Genomic DNA, 22,207 nt, shown 5'->3' with positions numbered 1-22,207 from the left:
TGAGTGTAGAGTTGTTCATAATAGTTCCTTATTGTCCTTTTAAAAATGTCTGTAGGGTCTGTAGTGACATCTTCTGTTTCACTCCTGATATTAGTCATTTAGGTCTTCTCCCCTTTGTTATTAGTCAGTTTTGCTAAAGGTTTGTCAATTTTGTTGTTCCTTTCAAAGAATCACCTTTCTGTTTCATTTATTTTCTCTCTTGTTTTTCCGTTTCAATTTCATTGATTTTTGCTCTTATCTTTATTATTTCTTCCCTTCTGCTTTGGGTTTATTTTGCTCTTCTTGTTTTAGGTTCTTGAGATAGGAGTTTAGGTTACTGATCTGAGATCTCCCTCTTTTCTATTGTACACATTTAGTGGTGTAAATTTCCTTCTCAGCATTGCTTTACCTGTGTGTCACACATTTTGACATATTGTAGTCAGTCAAATAAATTTTTAAAAAAATTTCCCTTGAGACTTCCTCCTTGACTCATGGATTATTCAGAAGTTTGTTGTTTTGTTCCCAGTGTTTGGGCATTTTCCTGTTATCTTTCTGTTATTCATTTTAGTTTGATTTCATTGTAGTTGGAGGAGACATTCTGTATGATTGCAAATCTTAAATTTGTTGAGATTTGTTTTCTGAACTAGGATGTGGTCTATCTTGGTATATAGCCCATGGGTGTTTGAAATATGGTGCATTCTTCTATTCTTGGGAGGAGTGTTCTATAGATGTCAAATATATCCCCCTGTTTGATGGTGGTGGTGATCCTTGCTGATTTATTGTCTAGGTGTTCTATTAATTGTTAATAGAGGGGTTTGAAGTCTTCAACTATACTTGTATATTTGCCTATTTCTCTGTTCAGTTCTGTCAGCACTGTTTTACATGTTTTATAGCTCTACTGATTGGTGCATATACATTGGTCTTCTGGGTATATTGACCATTTTATCATTATATAACATCTCTTTCTGTTTCTGGTAATTTTTTTTTTTTTTGCTCTGAAGTCTACTCTATTTAATATTAATGTAGCTAATCTTACTTTGTTTACAACAGTGTTTGCATACAATATCTTTTATGTATTATTTTACTTGAACCTGCCTATATCATTATATTTCATACAGGACTCTATATAGAAATACTGATGAGGCTTAGCATGATGGTCCCACACCTTAGAAATACTAGTATTCCTTGGGTCCAAATGTGGTGCTGGACAGGAGAGAGCTGACGGGAGGAATCAAGAGTGTATGGCAGCTGTGGGAAAGGACAATAGAAACCTCTGTGGACAGATGAGTATAAACCAAAAGACCTCCTCCTACTTCCCATATTACTACCTACCCATGGCCTGGAATGACATACGCTCTTGGAACTTTGACCCTACCCAAGGGAGTGGGGGAAAAACCTTTGAAAGACTGACGCCTTGAAAGTGAAATAAAATACTGTACTGATCTGGGGCCTGCTTGCCCTCAGATTCATATTCCAAGCCCTCCCCCTATTCACCTCTATGTTGCAGGCTTGCAGGCTGTTTCCCTGGCTCTTATGGCAGTTGGTGTCTAGGCTTGGCTAACTGGAAGGCACTGACAGGACATTGGAGGGCAGGAGGAGAGGAGACTCTATGGTATATTTTCCCTGCCATAGACAACTTCCATGGCAGTGGCTGTCTCTCCTCTGTATAGCAGTTCTCTAGTTCTCACCAGGCTGGCCATACTGCCTGGCCCCTGGGTTCCAGTAACCCTGCTTCCTCCCTTTATTTCTCCAGCTACGGGCTACACTTGCTAATTTCTGGATTACCTCACCAACTCCCTTTTAGCATCGGAGTTCTTCCATTGCCGGTGTTATCAATTCCTCGCATTCAATTGTCTTTGTAAATATTTAGAGTCTCTAATTTCCTGGTTAGTCCCAGATTGAGGCAAGCATGTTTAGAGAAAAGGTGGAGATGTGATAGTTCTTGCACAACTGGGTTTGTAGTGTTTGTTTTATATTCACTATGTTATCAAGTCTACCTACCCTGTTTTCTGTAGCTGGCTGTTTGCTGGGTGACACTATTTATATCAATAGGCAGAGGACCTGATTAGACATTTCTCCCAAGAGGACACAGAGATGGCCAGCAGGTATATGAAAAGATGCTCGATATCACTAGTCATCAGGGAAAAGCAAGTTGAAACCACAATGAGATATCACCTCACACATGGATGAATGGCTATCATCAATAAATCAACAAATAACAAGTGCTGGTGATGATGTGGAGAAAAGGGAACCATTGTACACTGTCAACGGATTGTCAGTTAGTGCAGCCACTATGGGAAACAGTATAGAGATTCCTCAAAATATTAAAAATACAGGTGCCATAAAATCCAGAAATTCTACTTCTGGGTACTTACCTGAAGAAAACAAAAACACTAATTTGCAAAGATAGGTGCACCCCGATGTTCTTTGCAGCATTGCTAGTAAGCAACCAAGATGTCCATCAAGATGAATGGATAAAGAAGATGTGATTGATATATATATATCTACACTAATAAAAGAGAATGATGCAAATTGACTGTACCTTTGTGATGCCCACCAGCCAATCAGGAGTGGCTATGCAAATTAACCCAATAAAAATGGCAGGTTAATTTGCATAGCAGGCACCGAGTGGCCAGGGTGGGACACAAGCATTTCGCACCGCCCCAGCTGCTCCGGGCCTCTGGGCAGCATGGGAAGGCGGAAAGGCGGCTCCGGGCTGGAGTGAAAGTGGTGCCGGCAGCCAGGTGCATCGGGCCTCTAATATATATATATATGATGAAATATTATGCAATAAGAAAACACAGAAACAGACTCATAGATATAGAGAATAAGCAGATAGTTGCCAAAGAGGAAGGAGTGGGGGATAGATATTTTTAAAAAGCATAATCCTTCCTAGGAAATCTTCCTTTTAAAGTGATTGTGTGGGAAGGATGCCTTGAGGCAAAGATGTAACTTACACAGGGGGCATTTGAGCTGGAGTGTGTGACTCTCCATACTCAGAAGGCCTTTCAGATCACAAGAACTATTCTATGTTTGTTCCCAATTCTTTATAAGCATGCCATTAAAAAGAGATTGAATAGACCTCCACAGAACATAGAAAAGCCCTGGGAAGGGCTTCTGCCTCACTCCCGCCCCCCGCACTCCCCTCAGACACAGCTTTTGCAATCCACAACTGATCTGAATGAAGACAGTTCCCATTCAGAGTCTTTAGTGGCATAGACCTGTCACTGAGGGCCCACACATAGAGCTGTTTGTTATCAGCCTGGTGAACTGGTTTATTAGGTGTTCATTGGGGCACTCGAGAACTGACTGAAGTTTTTGATTGGGTGAGGAGTCAGGGCTGGAATGGGAGCACCACCCAGGAAGAGAGGCAATTTGGAGACAATGTCCTCTCAAGAGGGCTAGCCCGGAGCCTAATAAACTTAAAGGCAAAACAGAACTTTATTGCTTTTGGCCAAAGAACATTGCCAAACTTTCAGAGCAAAGGGCAAGTACAAGGCATACTTCTGAAAAGGTTACAAAATTTCAGACAGTACAGAATAAAAGTACATTTCTGAATATAAAGTAGTCAATGTTTTGGAGGTGGTTTTATGAGAACAATATACTACAGTGTCAAACAGATTATAATCTGAAATAACTTTCAGTGTGTTCTTCTAAATTGCTGATGCAAACCCAAAGTCCAATCACTTATTCAGCACATATAATGTTGTGTCAGGTTCTATATTTGAGAAGTTACATACATATCCATGTTGGAAATAAAGTGATATATGTTTTCTAAAATTGTTCTTGAGAGAATATTAGTCAAAATCTCCTTCTGCCTCTATCTTCCCTTACTTATTTTAGAGCACACAGAGTAGTATAAAATGTCTTCTAGCTGAGGAGCCTCCAGGCATCATGCTGTTCAAGTAGGGGTGCTCAGATTTATTTATTTGTCTTAAGTTATCAGGGACATATATAGATTTTATAAGTTTGAAACAAGATTTGTCTAAATTTGTATTAATTTATACCAAGTTTATGACTTCCATGTTTAGATAAAATATTTTGTTAAAAAAAAAAAGAAGAAGAAGAGCCCTCACTGGTTTGGCTCAGTGGATAGAGTGTCAGCCTGAGGATTGAAGGGTCCCGGGTTCAATTCCGGCCAAGGGCACATGCCTGGGTTGCGGGCTCAATCCCCACTGTGGGGTGTGCAGGAGGCAGCCAATCAATGATTCTCTCTCATCATTGATGTTTCTCTCTCTCTCTCCCTTCCTCTCTGAAATCAATTAAAATAAAAGAAGAAAGAACAAACTCTCTTCGATAGAGATTGGAACATAAATTAGCAGCATGTATTAACAATTCTAAGGTTTCACTTCCTTGGCTCAAACCCAGTTCAGCCACTAAGGAGGTGTGTGACTTCGAAGACGTTACTTCAACTTTCTGCATTTTTAAAATACGGATCATAATTGGAAACTGATATAGAATTGTAAATTTGAAAATACATGTAAAAAGGCCTGGCACATAGTGAGAGCTAAATAAACATCAACAAACATTCCTATCGCTGAGTTTATTAACTGTTTTGGCAGAGATGTGCAAGAATTGAGAACAGAAAATCTTGATAAAGAATTTTTTTTACATAAATGGAAAAGATCAAGTCTGAGGATTCCTAAATAGCTAATCCCACCAGTATAAATTTGAATTTTACCCCGCCCCCCCTTCACTAGAGATTTAGCACTTTTCTAAGATTGACTTTATAATTTGTAATGCCATGGGATTCTAGTCTGGTCTGTTTCTGCTCAGCGCAGAATCCTTGAAGCAGACTCATACATGACAGACATCAGCACACCACGCAACTGGGGAAACCAGAGTGTCGCCGGGTCTGTGAGTCGGTGCTCTTCAGGCTCTTCGGTGGGAGCGCCGGCTGTGGCTGGAGAGGGGGTGTGACGACTCCTCCCCCAACCCCTCCTCCCGCTCCTCAGCCAGCAGCTCCGCCCGCCGCCGGCCAACTTCACCGGCCCCTTTAGCGCCTTTCCCCCGCGGGCCCGCCCTCCCCCGGGTGTCTGGCGGGGCGCGGGAGGCGGGCTCAGCTGACGGGCTGCGCCTCTGCAGCCGGAGGAGGGCGGGAAGGCGGGCGGGGGCGGGGCGGGGCCTGCGCCGGGCGGTTGCTGGCGCTGAGGGCGGTGGGAGCGGAGAGGGTACCCCGCTGGCTCGGCAGGCGGCCTCTGCCCGGGTCTCGGCGCCGCAGCCCCGAGCCTTTCCCGCCCGGCTCTCCGGCTCCGCGGCCCCAGGCGCGGCGGAGGTGGAGGAGCTGTGAGCCTCCGGTAAGGTTGCACGGGGACGGCGGTTCCGACTGCAACCTTTTGTGCTGCAGAAAAGGTGGTGACGGGCGGGTGGTGGTGGTGATGGGGGTGCCCCAGCCCCCGACTCCCGGTGCCAGCCCCAGTCGCGGCGCCGCCCCTTCCTCCCTGCCTGGTGTCGAGGCCGGGCGCACGGAGCCCTCGCGGTGCTGGGGAACCCCGGCCGGGCGGGCCGGCCTCCGGGAAGGGGCGGCCTCGGGGACCCCCGGCCTCGGCGGGCAGGTCCCTGAACGCCCGAGCTGGGGCTGGGGTGTCGTGAACTGGGTGGGGCCCTTGCCCGGTGCGGGGAGCCCGCGGTTCCTGGGCACCGGGGTGGGGCCGGGACGCCGTGAGTGTGCAGCGCGTGTGAGTGAGTGTGCGGGGGCGTGCGCCCGTGTGCGCGCGGCGTGCGCTCGCCGGGAGCGGCGGGCACTCGGGGAGCTGCGGGCAGCGCCTTTCCCGGGGTGCGGCGCCGCGGAAGTCGGGGCGCGTTGGCGCGCGCCGTCGCCGCGCCGCTGCTGTGCCCGCTCCGGGAGTGGCGAGCCTGGGGCTCCATTGAGAAGGAGCGCTTTCCCAGGCCTGCTGCGCGGTGGCCGCGTGCCCGGCCGCACGCCGGTGCGACTGCCCGGGCCAGATAGTGCCTCTGGGCGAGCCCGGGCGGCCTTATCTCGCCGCCCTCCTCGCCCGCGCAGCAATCTGGAGGGGACCGGGGGGGGGGGGGGGGGGCGGGGGACGAGACTGCCGCGAGCCTGCAGCCCGTGACGGCTGCGGGGCTGCGGGTGCCGCGGGCGCGGGCTGGCCGGCCTGGTCCGGGGGCGCGCGTGTGGACTGGCGCCGGGTGCTGGCTTGTAAGCGAAAGCGGCAGATGTCGTTGGGCATCGCCGCCTTCGCCCCACCTGTCGCGGGTCGACTTTGGGGCGGGTGGGAAGCGGGGGAAAGGGGTTTCCAGGCCGGCGGCACTCAGACCTTGAGCAGGCGGCCCCATTGTGAGGCTGCCAAACTCTAGTGGTGGAATCTGCAAATCTCTGCCAGAGAAGAGATGGGAACACGGAGGGAACGGTGGCCCCGTCCTTTCCCCCTTGCAATTGTTCCACATCCTTGGGGGTCTCCCTGCTGCTTCCTCCACGCCAGTCTGCTCCCGGGGGCTTAGTACTTTGTGTCGAGCCCAGATGCTGAGTGTGAATGTGGGTGGCTGTGGTGCACAGGTTAAAACTGGGGCTGGGAACTTTTTTAATCATTTGAGGAATTGGAAGAACGGAGACAGAAGCATTTTATACTGTGCTTGCTACTCTTTGCCGAAAGAGCAATTCTTGCACAACATTTCTGACGTTACTAGACCCTTCATTTTACATTCTTTTTCTCATATGAGCCACTCTACAATTTAGAATGGTTAGTTGGTTTGATTTTAACCCTGTAGAGCAGGCTAGACACTAGGGAGAGAGAAATGACCCTTTCCCAAAGTTTATTTCCCCACGTATTTTAAAATGCAGTACTGGCTATTATTGCAGAAGCTGTTGGTACTTTAATTCAAGACCATGATTTATGCTTACACAATTAGGTTCAATGAATGTTTCACAGGTTTCTCCGTGTTTTATTATGTACCTGTGTATGCATTATAAACTTTAAAAAAATGACCAAAATGAAATACAAGGATTAATGAGTCCAGAGACCTCTTGATTTGATCTTACATAGAGTCAGCGAATCTGTTTACTTTCTCTATGTAATTTTGTGAACTTCGTAGAGGTATTGTACACCTTAACCCTTAAGTTTGTGGTGGGAGTAGCAAAACTTTTATATGCAGGATTGTTATCCTGGGTAGGGTGGAGATCAACTCTTTTCCAGAGAGAACTCTGATTTTGTCACTAGTCTATTAAAATATGTTCCTGGTTTTAAGCTTTCATCTGAAAGTTTCGTCAGTTCCACTGTGTACACCTGTCCCTTTTTGGTTATGCTTCCAAAGAGGCAAGTTTCATGTAAAGACTGCATGCAGACCTGCAGTTCTAGTTACCCTCCGTCATATTTGTAGTGAAACTGAATTTTTTTCCTAAAATAGGTGGAAGGATGATTTCATCTAATGATAAGGCATTGATAATCTAGCTTTAATTTCTACTAGCGGAAATAGAAAAGGAGTGCTGTACTTTAAGGGGGTTGCTATTACTAGTAAAATAACTGATAACAGAGAAACACATTTTTGTCTTACGGAACCCATTATGGGTTGTCTTGCAACGTTGGTGAGGTTAATAATTTGTAAGCTTAAGGATGGTTTCAGAAAAGTCACACCCTACTTAACGCTTCTTAAAAATTATCGATGATTTTGTTTTTTATGAGTTGCAAATTAAAAAGATTATTTTAAAGTAAACTGTACAATGAGAATGTTTGCACAGCTAAGCATTTTTGTTTAATTGTGTGTGTTGTTAAATCATTTTATTTCTGCTCAGTGTTCTATTACTGGAGAGATGTTTTGATCCTCTCTTCTAGTGTTTTTAGGGTAATCTTTGAGACTGGTGGTTGCAGAGTATTTTCATTAGTCAACAGAACTTTAAAAATTTTTTTTTCTAAGTGGTTTTTCATTATTGGTCTTTCCTCAGACAACATGAGAAGTACTACCTGTTTCCATTTTTGTCTTTGTGTTTTGAGAACTAGAATTAGAACCCATAACTTCTACACTATCAATTTTCTTTACCTAAAATTTATCTCGTTTTTTCTAACATAATCTTTAATAATTAGTGGAATTTATTTACCAAAATTCACAAGGACTGTGTGCTGGCCTTCATATTTATAACCTTTTGATTTGGAACTGATAGATCTTGTTAAATTTTTTCTTATTGCTATTTTGTCAGTGGATCTATGCTGAAGTCTGACTTTATGGCTTTTTTGTATAGGGATTTTGTGTGGGCTTAAACATTTCCAAGCGGAGCTCCTGTGTTTGGGGGGAAATCACTCCCTTCTCTGCTTCCCAATGCCATTCAGATTTACTGTTATATCTATTATGTTTATGTATTCCCACATCTGTCTGTCTTTCCCTCTGGCCCTGTCTCAGGCTTCACTTTTTGTATTTGCCCCAGAGTGTATACAGTGCGGGGGCATAATAAGAGTTGAAATATTGTTGAATGACTGAATGAGTAAATGAATAATTCAATGGCTGAGTGGATACACCCAAACAGATACTGTATGGGAAGCCATTATGCAAGCAGAGGGTCCTTCCTTGCTCCCCCAAATCTTTGCCTTCCCGTGGTCATATATTACTTTTGAGTAGGATAACAATATAATTGCCCAACTGGGACACTTTTGGGACATAAAGGGAGTGCTGTAAGTAATTCTGCCAGGGCACTGGTGACTGTGACCTGAGACATGTGGCCATTCTACTTTTGAAGGACATTCTTCTTTATTTACCTCTGATGATATCTATCATCTTGCCTGAGAAATTTGACACACTTGCTAGTTGATGTTTGCAAACTTTTCTATTTGTAGAAGCCTCATTTCCAGTCAAATGCTTGGTGTCTTTTGCTTAGTCACTCAGGGTGGACAACTCTTGACCATACTTAATCTTTCTTATTTTCATTGTTTACAGGTTAATGTCACAGGGCTTTCTATTTGTTTCAGCTGCTTATAGAGGAAAGCATTACATATTCTAGTCTGTGCTGAGTTTATTTGAATTTGTTTTTCTATGCAGCATTTAGTCCATCTTGTAAAAATTTCACGTGAATGTGTTTCCTTCTTGTTGATTGTTTTTGAGAGATCTCTTGATGGCTTGCCAAGCCTTCCTGTTCAAAACATTGGCCAGAATCAATTGCAAGTGTTAGAGATTTTTAAAGTATTCTGAAAATGTTATTTCAAAAGTATATTTGGGTAACTTTAATATTACAGTGTTTTGTGTCTAATAGGGGATGGGTTAACTATAATGCTTTACTGGATTCCTTTATAGGCCATCTCTTAAAGAAGGAATATTCTTTAATTGGTTTCTGGCCTTGTTCTTTTAATTTTTTTTTTCTCTTCTTCACCATCTTCATCATTTTCTTCTTAGCACCTGTGCACAGTTAGCAGGCTGTTAACAGACAAAACAGTAAGCAGGGTCAGAAATGAGTAAAATCCGAGAAATGGAAAGGAGCTCCTGCACACCTTGGCTTTGCCCTCTGTGGCTCCTTTGGACGCTGTGTTTATATTCTATTTTCGGCTTGGCACCGGCATAATAGGGATAATCAGTTACTACACTTTGTTTACTATGAAAAACATTTCCTAAACTTCCACATCAGCTCCAGTGCAAGAGTTAGAGAATTACTTTAAGGCTTCTCTGCTTTCAAATCTGCAATGAAGTTTCATATCTAAAGCAATGTCAGTGGGCTTTGGAGTCAGACGGTTTGGGGTTCAGATTCCTGCTCTGACCCGCAGATAGTATTACTTCAAATACTTTACAGTGGGGCTGCTGTTTTCCTCATGGAGCATTTGTTAACATTAAATTGAGTATAGCATCTGACATAGAAGTTGCTCAAAATATTTGTTTCTTTTTATTTCCTTTTCCCATTAAAAGTGTATTTACTTAAATAAGAAATAACTTGAACTTTATAATATTAGTATTGGGGAAATTCTCTTGGGGGTGGTTATTTTCAATAAAATGTCTTATTAGGTCCTAGCTGGTTTGATTCAGTGGATAGAGCATCTGCCTGCAGACTCAAGGGTCCCAGGTTCGATTCTGGTCAAGGGCACATGCCTGGGTTGCAGGCTGGGTCCAACGTGCAGGAGGCAGCCAATCAATGATTCCCTCTCATCATTGATGTTTCTATCTCTCCTTTCCTCTCCGAAACCAATAAAAATATATATTTTAAAAAAAGTCTTATTAGGTAACCATTGTGGTTACATTACAGTTCACGTTATGTTAAAACCAGAGGCTGCAGTGGTGGAGTAGAACCAAGTCGTAATTATCTAGGTTTCTTGGTTCCCCGATTTGAGAATAGTTTGTGGCAAAAGAAATGAAAGGGAGTGTGTTACCTAAATCTAAAGTTCCAAAGGCTGAAACGTGTTAGTTTCTTGGAATGACAGTACGTGATGCATTAACTTCCTCCAGTTTCTCCGTCTGTAGAAGCAAATACCTTTAATTCAGGGATTGTGCATTTCCTTTGAATAAAACTCTTCTGGGCTGGGAAGGAAAGTAATAAAGTGACAAACTCCTTTCCCTTTCCCTTGCTGTTTGTATTCTGTTGGACTGTTGCCACTTCAGGCCCTGTGCACCTATGTAGGTAAAATGTGCCCCCCTCTGCCCGCCCCCGAGGTTAGACACAACAGTAGAAAACCCAACAACCAAGAAACCTTTACAGGTGGAAACGACTTTGGGAAGTTTTCTCTTACACCTTCACCTCCCCAGGTAGGAGGGGAAGGCACAGAGGAGATGCTAGAAACCTTAAGCAATGTGATAATTGTAAAGGAGTGTTTTTTCAAGTTGTTCTCTGTGGGGGTTTTCCTGTTTGTTGGTTTTTAATGTTTCCAAGAGCCTTCTAATCATTTGCGTCAGAGCAGTCTTATGAAGGATTTTATTGTTGCTATTTTATGGCTACAATGAGTAGATACCAAAAATTAATTGCATAATAACATCACACATCGTAAAAGGCTTTGCAGCATGCAGAGCTCATTCACTCATCTGTCTCATCTCATTTGATCCACATAACTACTGTATGAGGGAGGGAGGGAGGGAGGATGCTGTTGTCCTCAATTTAAACATTGCTATTTAAGCAAGGTCATGAGGTAGACTTCTTAGTTAGGCTAGAGCTAGGGCCTGTTTTTTTGAACCCAGCCTCGGGGTTATTTCATTCATAGGCTACTACTGTGAGTCTGTTGAACCTGTAAATAAATAGGACTTGGGTGGTGGAACCAACACTTAAATCCCTGAGATTTAGCCCAGGTAGCTACTTGTGGTCTCCAGATAGAGCTTAAGCAACAGAACACAGAGGAACAAACTTGATAAAACGTTTGAGGTTTAATTTAGCGGAACAAATTAGGAATTATTTTAATTAAATTAATTGCTATTGTATCCTGTATAACCTGTACCTGGTATTAGTACCTCTCGCCAGTTTTGCTGTTAGAATTGGTATAATTGCTTTACAAGTTTTGTTACTTGTTAAATTAAAGGTTTATTTTTGTATCTCATGTTTAGTATCTGGAATAGAGCAGAAAAATTATGCCTGTGTTCCCTTGGGACTCATTGGAAATTGTACAGTGACATCTTCTGGGATTTAGTCTGGTGAGTTATATTTTGCTTTTTCTGTTTGTTAACCCGTTGTATCAACATAATACCATAATGTGTTTTAAGAACTACATGAACTAATAAGTGTGAAATCTCAGTATATTATTGCAAATACGTATATTATAATTATGAAAATTTTAATTATTAAATTTTTATTTAATTCATTAAATTTTAATTGAGAACTGAAATTACTGTTGCAAATGCTAACAATATTTGATAATTTCGACTTTTTGGTTGAGTAGAATTTCCTTTTTTAATTCCTATAAGATAAACGAGGTCTTATGGGATATTTCATAATATGATAGTTACTAATAAGAGGTAGTTGCTCTAATTTCAAGGAAATTTTAGTAAAAACGTTAGTCTCCAGAGACTGGCAAAAAGTTCTAGTGTATATTATTGTACATAAAGAATGGTAAGCAGGTGACTGAAAGAACATCATTTTCACTTAGACGGATAGCAGTTCACTGCAAGTGTGACATTCCTTTTTTCACACCATGAATTTAAACTTATAAATATGCAATGCTGTTGTTTTCCTTTAGTTGTCTTTTTTTCAGTATGATGTCTGTGTATCTGTGCTGACACAGTTGTTCATATGGCTCCAAGTCTTTGAAGGGGGAAAAATTAATAATGACTCTGTAACTCTTTAGCATTTTACAGACTAGACTAGTGTGAGTTCATGCTTTGGTGTGACATCCTACTAGGCCAATAAGTCCTTTCTTCGAACTACTTAGAGTGGTCATAATCTTTGTAAAAAGCAATTTCATGATAAACGATTTCCAAATGACCAGTCAGCAGCAGAACGAGTCAAAGGGACAATGGGGAAACACAAATAGTTTTGTTTGTTAAGTAGATATAGCTTATCAAATCTATGAAAATGCATTTTAAAACATTGAAAAAATGGAAACATTACTAATACTTTGCTTTGAAGAAACGAGCAAGAAGTTTGAACATGAGAAGTACAAAGTACTTTTAGAGGATGTTAAATAAGAATGTGGCTGGGTCACTGACTCATAAAACTGAAATAAAGCACAAAATTTGGTCCTCCAATTTTTAAAATTCTTCAAATTGTACATTCTCAGAATCAGAAGGTATCTTAATGGTTGCCCACTCTATGTTTGGATACCTTAAGTGACAGGTCACTTACTACTACTTCTCAAGATGGTTCATTTCCCCTTTTGCAGCTTGGCTAGAATGTCCTTCTATTTACATATAGAACTATATCTATAACTGTGTGTACATACATATGTATCTGGAGAGATGTAGATACACACACACATACATACACACTCTTGTAGCTACAGGAATAGAAAATGCAGAGGATCATCAAAAAACTTGGAAATATGTGACAGCTTATTTTATTTTTAAAGTCAGACTTATTAAAGTGTAATTTATATACAGCAAAATTCATCCTATTAAGGTATAGAGTTTGATGAGTTTTGACAGATATAATCAGTTGTGTATTGACCACTACAGTCAATACAGAGGATATTATCACCACCCTCCAAAATTCCCTTGTACCCCTTTGTCGTTCATCCCCTTCCCCCAAACCCCCATCCCTGGGCCGCCACTGATTGACTTCTGTCCAATAGCATTGCCTGTTCCAGAATGCCATGTAAGTGGAATCACACAGCAAGTAGCATTTTCTGTCTGCTCCTTTCACTGACTGTAAACCTCGTTTGCTCCTTCCTATTGCCGAGTGGTATTCTATTGTAATGGACGGAGCACAGTTTATCCGTTTTCCTGTCGGTGGACGTTTGCTTTGTTTCCACTTTTGATGATTATGAATGAAGCTGTTGTAAACATTCACATTCAGCCTTTGTGTGAACATATCGTTTCTTGTGTCCTAGTTTAATATCTCCAAGTAGGGCACGTGGGTTGTTTAATAAGCGTTTATTTAAATTTGTAAGGAACTGTCTTAACTGTTTTCCAAAGTGGCTGTACCTAACTGAGGCTTCTGAGAAGCTAAAATAACTACACCAAAGTGTATGCAGATGAAGGACCTGATTCTCATTCAGCACAGGTTTATTTTTATTTTCTCTATCCAGTTTTAACAAGTGTGGTTAGCGGATTTATTTAAAGCCCACAGTGGATTAGGAACAGTAAACTTGAAGGCCTTAGGAATAGGTGTTAGCGATTGTTCACTAATATGATGGTCACTAATATGACTAATACTATTGGTTTAAAAAAAAAAAAAAAGGTGAGGTCAGAACTCATAGGGGTGAAATTCTTCTGTCTGACAAGGTCCCAGACATGAAGGTTTCTTATAATCACCTGGGGATCTTTCACAATTCAGAGCCCAGGGGAATTAAATCACAGTCTGGGTAGAGCACAGACATCAGTATTTTTGAAGCTCCGTAGATGATGTCAGTGTGTAGGCAGGGTTGGAACCACACGGTGGTTAGAAGCACAGCAGCAGGATGAACTCAGGAGCACTGAACTTGGAGCCAGCAGCCCTGGGACTGCCTGGCTGGCTCTGGGCAAGTCCCTGCCTTGTGCCTTCAGGGTTGTCTGCTCTGTAATCGGAGGTTCCAGGTAGGCGAACTCCAAGATGATTCTGCACTAAAATGTGATGGTTCTTGATATTATGAACCTCATAATAGCCATGCGTAAGAGACTCCCATTTCCCAAGCATTGGCTCTATTCTGAAAGGTTTGTTTCAGGTACCTCTTGAACAGAATTCTGTTCACATGGTGACATTTTCGTTCAGTATATTTTAGACAGTTATGTTATATCTGTTTTCTCTTAAGTGATATTGCTGTATGTTTCTAAAAACAGTTCAAGCATATGGAGCAGTTTTGTGTGGTTTTTTTTATTACTGAGGGTAACTTTTTTTTTGATAAGCCTGATTTAAAAAAAAAAAAACATTCAGTACTTCTCAAAAAGAATTCTTTGTATAACAGTTGTGAAACTTACCAGCTATTTTCAGAGGTGGTCTAAGGACTAAGGCATCTAGGTTATATTTTTAAAATGTTGCTCCTTTTGCCAAATGTATAGGGAATTTGGCCTCCTGGAGAGTTGTTCAGAGCTGATCAGTTCCCATACAGGTCACAGTGCTTTAAATGTGCTCCTCTTGGTGCATCAGGTTCCCCTGCATGTGAACTGAGGTTTGGATAGTTGCTTTAGCTTCAGCCAAAATTCCCAATTGCGTGCCACACCCATTGTTTTTAAAATGTGCGCTGTGTACATTTTTTTTCTGGTAAATGTTAGTGTTACTTGCCTCATGTTGTCTAGTTTGAATCCTCATATATTTCAAGGAAATATAGTGGTACCTGTGAACCTGGCCAGGTCTTTCATACGTTTTATAAATATACTTCAGTGCCATTGTGACTGATTGGACTGTGAGAGAATATGATATTGAAGTACCTTAGGTGTCATTTGAAGAATTACATTTGTTCCTGGTACTTGTTTAAGAAACTGAGTTTTAAAAGCATTGTTCAACTACAAGTTGACTTTTCTATTTTTGTTGCATTTTCTGTCTTAGACTCTTCTATCTGCTGAAGTCTTGCTGCTTCTGTTATTATAACAACACTTTTTCAGTTTCCTGTTTCCAGTCTTTATTTTTGCTTTTAACTACACATGCAAGGCACTGATGGAAGCAATAGGGTATTGCTGGTTTCTGATTTTTAGTGTTCTGCTTTGCAGAAGTTAGCATTGACCTGAGTTAGCACTGGACCCGATTTCTCAGTTCACATTTATTCTTATTGCTGCAGCGGGGGTGGTGCCTGTTGCACATACCTGCATTGTCTGCCAGAGTGCTTTGTAATCATTTATCTTGCAAGCATGCTTTTTTTGATACAAGGGAATTTTAGAATATGAAACAAAATGCTTCGTCATGAATAAGTTTGTTAAAAACTTACAAGCAGACTTTTCATGGTAAAATATGAAGAATTTGTTGCTAAAACACAGGCCATCTCCAGTTGTAGTCATTCATTCCCGATGGATGACTTTTAATAAGAAATTTTGCAGTCTAAAATATTGGACATCCATATATCAAGATATGCTGACTTTGAGACCATTCAGTCTTTTACTGCCTTTAGCATCACCCTTTTTATGTAGATTTCCATGATTTCCAGAATTAGAAAATACCTAGACTTCCTCCATTTCAGGTCGAATAGTACATACACCACTTAGGCCCATTTGAAAAGACAACCTGAGGGAGTTGATTCTGTAACTACTGTCAGGTTCTTGCCCCAATATTTAAATCCAGTCAGGAAACTATCAGGAATTTAACCGCATAGAAAGTTTTATTTTCAGTCACATTGAAGAAGCTAGCATTCCACCCAGCTCAAAATGAAATATTTGCCAGTCATTGCTCCCTAGTCTGAAACCCAGGCTCCACATAATGGATGCTCTTTAGAAAGGCAATATGTAAGTGGAAAGGATCTTAAAAAAAAAAAAATCTAAGCAATTTGTAGAAGTTCTGGTTGTACCCTTCTCATTCCTACTTCAATATCAGGAGCTGGAGATGTTCTTGTACATGTGACTACCCTACAGAGACCAATGGAATCACCTAAAAGATCTGTTAGTTTTGAGACTATGCTATAGTTTGGAGCAGTATTGGTGCTTTATGGCTAAAAAATGCAAACAAATTTTCAACCCTTAGAATTATTCACTTAGAGACGTTCACTCTATATTGCAGCTATATATGTAAAGATTTAAAACGAGCATTTTCGTATTCCAGTGCAACAAGACTCTGGTTCAGAAATTTTACATTGGGTATTGACCTTAGTTACTTATTTGTGAAGAGGGTATTGGCAGTGCTTATTTCTATAACTTTCTGGTTAAGTCGTGTTTTCTACCTGGAGTATGTTGTTCATGTCATCGAGGTATGTTGGTTTCTTACACCAGGCCGCTTGGTTGAAATTTCCAGAGTTCTTAAACCACATGTAATTAAGAATGTAGGTTAAATCATTGTCTGTCAGGTGGATGCTTGAAGATCCTGTTGGTTATTTTACCCACACCACGTAATGTTTTTTATGGTGTTATTGGCTGCTGGAAACTTAACCAGTGATAGTTCTCATCTAACAGTGATATCTATTTCATGCCACACATTGCCTCACTCCACTTTTCTAATTTTCTAGGTACTTATTTTTTAGCTGCTATGTAACTTTTGCCTTTTACTCTCAAACCTTTGTATCCTGCCATCATTTATCCCTAACCCTGAGAGATTCTAGGAATTCCCGGTGGTCTGCCTTGATGCAGCAGGATTGACTTCATGTGGGAACACATTTTTGATGATCCTATTGTCCACTCTTTGCTGTGACTTTGTACACCATTAACTTGCTTAGCAATTTTTCTACCGTCATAGGGGAAAAAAAAAAAGTGACTTTCAGCCTAGCCTCTGTTTAAATTATTACCCAATTCAGAATGTGTGGGATGTGAAACATGGATTTTAGGAAGTTCATAATATACCAAGTGCAAATTCTGTAAGGTGGCTGGTGGAAATCCATGCATGGACTGTCATAGACTGCCAGATTTGGAAGAGACCTGGGCCAATGCCACTTAACGTGACTGATGCTTGAGTGTCACTCTACTTGGGAGGGCGCTCAGTCTGTGTGTATGCTCCCTTGCCTCCACAGCCTGGGTGGTTTGGGCCTCACTGACCCTCCTCTGCTTGTCTTTTCAGAATAAAGTATCAGAATCACTTCTGCCTGTCAGGTTACATAGGTTGGAGGCCTCCGATAAGCTGTTCTCTTGTGCTCTTTCTGGATAACAGAATTCGTGAGAAAGGAAGGGTTAGTTTGTCATTTGGCTTAGAGTAAACATTTGTTTCTTCAGCATAAAATTGGATGAAGCTTCAGACGGCCCTGTAAAGTTTATGAGATGAGAAATCTTTAGGTTTTGGTATGCATATCAAAGTAGCCAGTAGTCACCTACTTCCATCCTCTCCATAGAGAAATAAATTACACAATCAAATACAAATTTGTTTTTACATTAATAAGATAGAAAAAAGCCAGTTACTTTAAATCTAGAAGGTTTGAGAGGCTAAGGTGTTTTGGTTAAATTAAAATTGGAAATAGTCTAAGATTTAGAGTACAATGTAAGTAAAACTATATTGATCGCTTTAGCACTTAAAATTAAACTTAATTGTCAGCTGACATATAGTTGTGAACTGTAGTAAGGGCAGGATGGCATCTGGTAACTTCGTAGTCTTGGTTTATTTATTTTCTAATGAAGGAAGTGCAGCATGCAAATGGAGAATAACGTTGTGACTTCCTTTAGCTTTCTCTTTGCTTGGATTTTAAAAAAAAAATGTTTTAATTGGCCCTAACTGGTTTGGCTCAGTGGATAAAACGTCAGCCTATGGACGGAAGGGTCCCCCCCCCCCCCCCCCCGGTTTGATTCCGGTCAGGGGCACGTACCTGGGTTGCAGGCTCCTCCCCGGCCCAGGCCCTTAACGTGACTGATAGGGGGTCGTGCAGGAGGCAACCAATCGATGTGTTTCTTTCACATTGTTGTTTCTCTCTGTCTTTTCCTCTCTCTCCCACTCTTTCTAAAAATCAATGGAAAAATATCCTCAGGTAAGGATTAAAAAACTATATAAATATATATATATATATGTTTTAATTGATTTCAGAGAGAGGAAGGGAGGGGGAGAATGGGATAGAAACATCAATGATGAGAGAGAATCATCGATGGGCTGCCTCCTGCACAACCCCCACTATGGATCTTAAAATCAGTTACTACATGACATGATTATAGTAAGCAATCTGACATACTTAAAGCTGTGTTATCTACTTCTGATTGAGGATCAAGTAGAAATAAAGTTTCTCAGAAATGCCATTGTCATTCAGGTTCCCTTAGTATTTTATTTTCCAAAATTTGATTTATCTGTGATTTTCTAGAATCTGGCCATTATTTGTGGTACTTTTTGTCAATGAGATTTCCAAACAATGTTATGAGATTATTGTGATGAATAATATTAGTATTCTTAATTCATTATGAATTCTTCTGCCATTTACTAAACGGTTCAAAAGTGTAGTGTCTTAGAGATGGTATGTTTTATGATTAAATGTTCAAATAAAATAACATCTGATATTTTATATATGTTTCATATTAAAAAATGATTTATTGTATTTAGGATTAACTTTTAAACTACAAAATGGTTATCTTTGCGTAATTCATTAGGAATATGGAAGGAGGAACATTTACAAGGTTTGGGGGAACCTTCCACTAAGACTTCGCCTTACCATAAGAAAAACTTTTTAGGCCTACATTGAATCTTTGCAGAAATGGATCAGCTTTTATCGTTTTCATCACATGCCCCGTAAACACAGTTGAAAAGAATTGCAGGTTGAAGAGCTGAGCACGTATTTTAAATCACATGGAAAGTGAAAGGATTTTAATTTTTATATTGGAAAGAGTTTGTAGATTCTTGTGAAACTGTGTGTGATTATTCTTATTTGCTTAATGTCGCTTCAAGTAGTAGACTTGGTGTGATTGAATGGAGCCCTGGCTTTAGAGAAGTATTGTTATCTGTAGGCTTCTCCTTACTTCGGACTTCCATTTAACCTGTCTTGAGTTCGTAGAGGCAGAAAAGTAGTAGTTATTTCAGGCCTGCTCTGGAACGTGTAGTAGACAGATAAAAATCTGCCCAATGCACATCGGCTGTTTCTCAGGCCGGAGTCATTTCATGCTCCTTCAGCCTTCTAAAATGACCCAGCTTGGCCCAAGGTTCTGCGCGTTACACTCTTCTAACCTGTCTGTCTACTTTTAGGAGTGTGCAGACTGGTGCCTAAAATGGAAGTAGATGTTAATGGAGAGGCCAGAAGTACCCTGAGCACCCTGCCCTTGCCCGTGGCTGAGGTGAGCTCCCCGGGGAAGGCCGAGGCCGAGAAGCCCCGCTGCTCCAGCACACCGTGCTCGCCGATGCGCCGGACGGTCTCAGGCTACCAGATCCTCCACATGGACTCGAACTATTTGGTTGGCTTCACTACTGGCGAGGAACTCCTGAAGTTAGCCCAGAAGTGCACGGGAGGCGAGGAGAGTAAGGGAGAAGGCGTGCCTTCCTTGCGCTCCAAACAGCTGGATGCAGGACTTGCACGTTCCTCTCGTTTATATAAAACCAGAAGTAGGTACTACCAACCGTACGAGATCCCAGCTGTCAATGGCAGGAGGCGAAGGCGGATGCCCAGCTCAGGAGACAAGTGCACTAAATCTTTACCTTATGAACCTTATAAGGCCCTCCACGGGCCCCTGCCTCTTTGTCTTCTTAAAGGTAAGAGGGCTCACTCCAAATCTCTGGACTACCTCAATCTAGATAAAATGAGCATTAAGGAGCCAGCTGACACAGAAGTGCTACAGTACCAGCTTCAACACCTAACCCTCAGAGGGGACCGTGTGTTTGCTAGGAATAACACATGAATGACCTGCGGAATGTGTAAACCAGTTTAAGGCAGCCTACACTCGGCCAGAAAAACCCACTGTTGGACTCTGTACAGGACTCTCCACATTATAGATGGTTATATCAGCTAAGTGTTCCAGGAACATAAAAATTGTTCGGATCAAATTTTGAATACAGAAATAAAATCACAGGTACTTGGGGAGAAATCATTCTAGAGCACGCTACTTCAAAGAAAACAGAATGTTGACCATTAGTTTGTATAGCTTTTTAGCTAGGAAAAACGGCTTGGTACGGTAAGATCTTTATGATTCTGACGCTCGAATTGGGAATGCTATCTGCTCGGTTGTTGCTGACATGGTATGATTCATTAGAAATTCATATCTTAAGTACTCAAGTACTTCTTTAATCTCTGTATTTTACTATGAAATGTATGTCATGATTTGTTTTATGAAATTTAGAACTTGAACATTGCTGAATTTTGGACCACTTTTTATTTTTAAATATTGAGTTTAAATATTTTATAACTGGTTTTGCACTGAAAAAATAACAACATTTCCGATTGACACAAGAGCATAATCTTTCTTCATTTGCCTCAATAATATTATTGAGCAATGAATTTTTTATTTCCGCATGGAAAGTTACTGATCTCTATGGCTGTAAAATGTTTCTTTATAGCGTTATTAACATGTCTTAATAAAATTAAATTTGGGATACAAAGTATTTATTTTACAATAGGTGGGAGGAGGGGGAAGCTTTTCCAGAAAGTTTCCAATATGAAGGTTTCATAAGTTGAAAAAGTTTCCTTTGGGCTTATTTTCTAATTTAAAATTCATCTGGAACTTTAAAATGGAAAGGACTCTTTTAGTTGTGGATTATAGGCATAATACTGTTTGCATCTGAATGTTCTGAACGTGAATGGAACTTTAATAGAGGAACTCATGATTTCTACTATCGAATGCTTAATCGAAGTATGAAGTGATACCATTCAGCATGGCATCGGGTCATCCCAGTTTTAGGTTTTTGCAGCGCAAGCACTCATTGAAATTCCAGTTTCTAGGATTAGTGTAGGAGCCTAAAGTGTTCTGCAGATTTAATAGGTTAATCCTGGATTACTTAACAATTTATGTCAATTGCACTGGTTTAATTTGTTGCTAAAGAAATATTGTCCTGGCTTTAGTAACAAATACAGCTCAACTATTCTTGAATATATTTTGGGAAAAAAATGTATGTCACTTACCTTTTTTAAAAGTTTCTATTTCTTTTCTTTTTTGACTCTTGAAGGTGCAATTTATTACTGAATTGGCATTTCTGGCAGCATAGAACTGCTTATTTTAAAGTTTATTTTGGGGGCTGTGAGTTTCTTAGGTGTTAGCACTCTTGCTTATAAAATAAGAACACCTTTTAATTAATGAATGGGCCATTCCTGGTGCAGTTGTAACTTTTCTTTAGCCAGAATGAATGGCAAACTATTTAGAGCAGAATACGTATTAGGAACCCCTAGGAACTCTTAATCAACATTTATTATTCTTTCACTGAGGCAGACCTTATCAAAGAACCTTGGTGAAGTTGGCCCATAGCTTACTGAGTTGATCAAATTTCTTGGTGGGCTGGAAATTTCCAGCGGTTGATACATTAACGTAAATTGCACCTTTGTAACATATTGACAAATGGTCACTAAGATTAACTGTCTCTATACAGTCATTAGTTTGACAAGAAATAGAATCCTGTCAGATGCCAAAGAGTTGGGATTTTTACGTTTAATGATTAAACATCGTTATTTATTGATGATTTACCCTGTGGAACTGTATTATTTCTAACTATGAAATAAAAGGGTGATGTAAACACACATTGTTGTGTGATGCTTTCAACGAGGTCCACCATCCATAGGCTGGTTGCTGTTCAAGAATTCCACCTAAGCACTTATTTTTTAGGCCCTGTTTTTGTTTTAAAAAAATTACTTTTGGTGCTCTTCCACATTTCAAGGTAAAGGATGTATTCATGGCAATGATTGTATTCTGTGTACCTGTGCGAGCTGTCTCTGCCTGTGCACCTAAATAATTTCTTGAGCTAAATAAAAATATGTAGCTTTTTGTTTTGTTTTGTTTTTCACTTAAAGACGAGTAAAACTCTGTGGCAAAAATGAAGGGGTTAAAGTTGGAGAAACTGCACATTTGCTACGTCTGACTAGTAAAGAGGCATAACTTTTTAAGTTTGGTTTCCTAGAAAGTTTTGAAACTCTAGGTCAGTAGTTTTCAAAATGTGTTTGCAGAGCCCCTTCCTTCATTCCTTCTTGCGTTCTTTGCACTCCATGGCCTGGTGCTCCTGTGGTAGACGCTG

At 40.8% G+C, this 22,207-nt stretch overlaps 2 protein-coding genes across 3 annotated transcripts; one reads left to right on the top strand and one right to left on the bottom strand.

Annotated features, from left to right (window-relative positions):
* Positions 1-5,038: 5,038 nt before the first annotated feature.
* Positions 5,039-8,043, bottom strand: LOC307114811 (uncharacterized protein; the record flags this gene model as incomplete). Its single annotated transcript, XM_079797618.1, has 2 exons — positions 7,885-8,043; positions 5,039-7,828 (listed from the first exon to the last, which is right to left on the bottom strand). The coding sequence occupies exon 2, from the start codon at positions 6,527-6,529 to the stop codon at positions 5,039-5,041; it is 1,491 nt and encodes a 496-aa protein (XP_079653744.1). The 5' UTR covers positions 6,530-7,828; positions 7,885-8,043.
* On the top strand, positions 5,117-21,961 carry MACIR (macrophage immunometabolism regulator). Of its 2 annotated transcripts, none has more exons than XM_079785835.1 (3): positions 5,117-5,276; positions 11,437-11,523; positions 19,244-21,961. In XM_079785835.1, the coding sequence occupies exon 3, from the start codon at positions 19,267-19,269 to the stop codon at positions 19,888-19,890; it is 624 nt and encodes a 207-aa protein (XP_079641961.1). In that variant the 5' UTR covers positions 5,117-5,276; positions 11,437-11,523; positions 19,244-19,266; the 3' UTR covers positions 19,891-21,961. The 2 variants fall into 2 exon arrangements, with proteins under 2 accessions (XP_079641961.1, XP_079641962.1); XM_079785836.1 differs by lacking the exon at positions 5,117-5,276 and adding an exon at positions 10,227-10,650.
* The last annotated feature ends 246 nt before the right edge of the window (positions 21,962-22,207 follow it).

The sequence above is a fragment of the Cnephaeus nilssonii genome (genome assembly GCF_951640355.1).
Source record: "Cnephaeus nilssonii genome assembly, chromosome: 2".
NCBI classification, from domain to species: Eukaryota; Metazoa; Chordata; class Mammalia; order Chiroptera; family Vespertilionidae; genus Cnephaeus; species Cnephaeus nilssonii.
Note: the sequence above shows the minus strand (reverse complement) of the source record. Positions and strands in the feature narration are given on the sequence as shown.

Coding starts and splice junctions, on each gene's coding strand:
- MACIR (XM_079785835.1), top strand. CDS start 19,267: ATGGAAGTAGATGTTAATGGAGAGGCCAGAAGTACCCTGAGCACCCTG.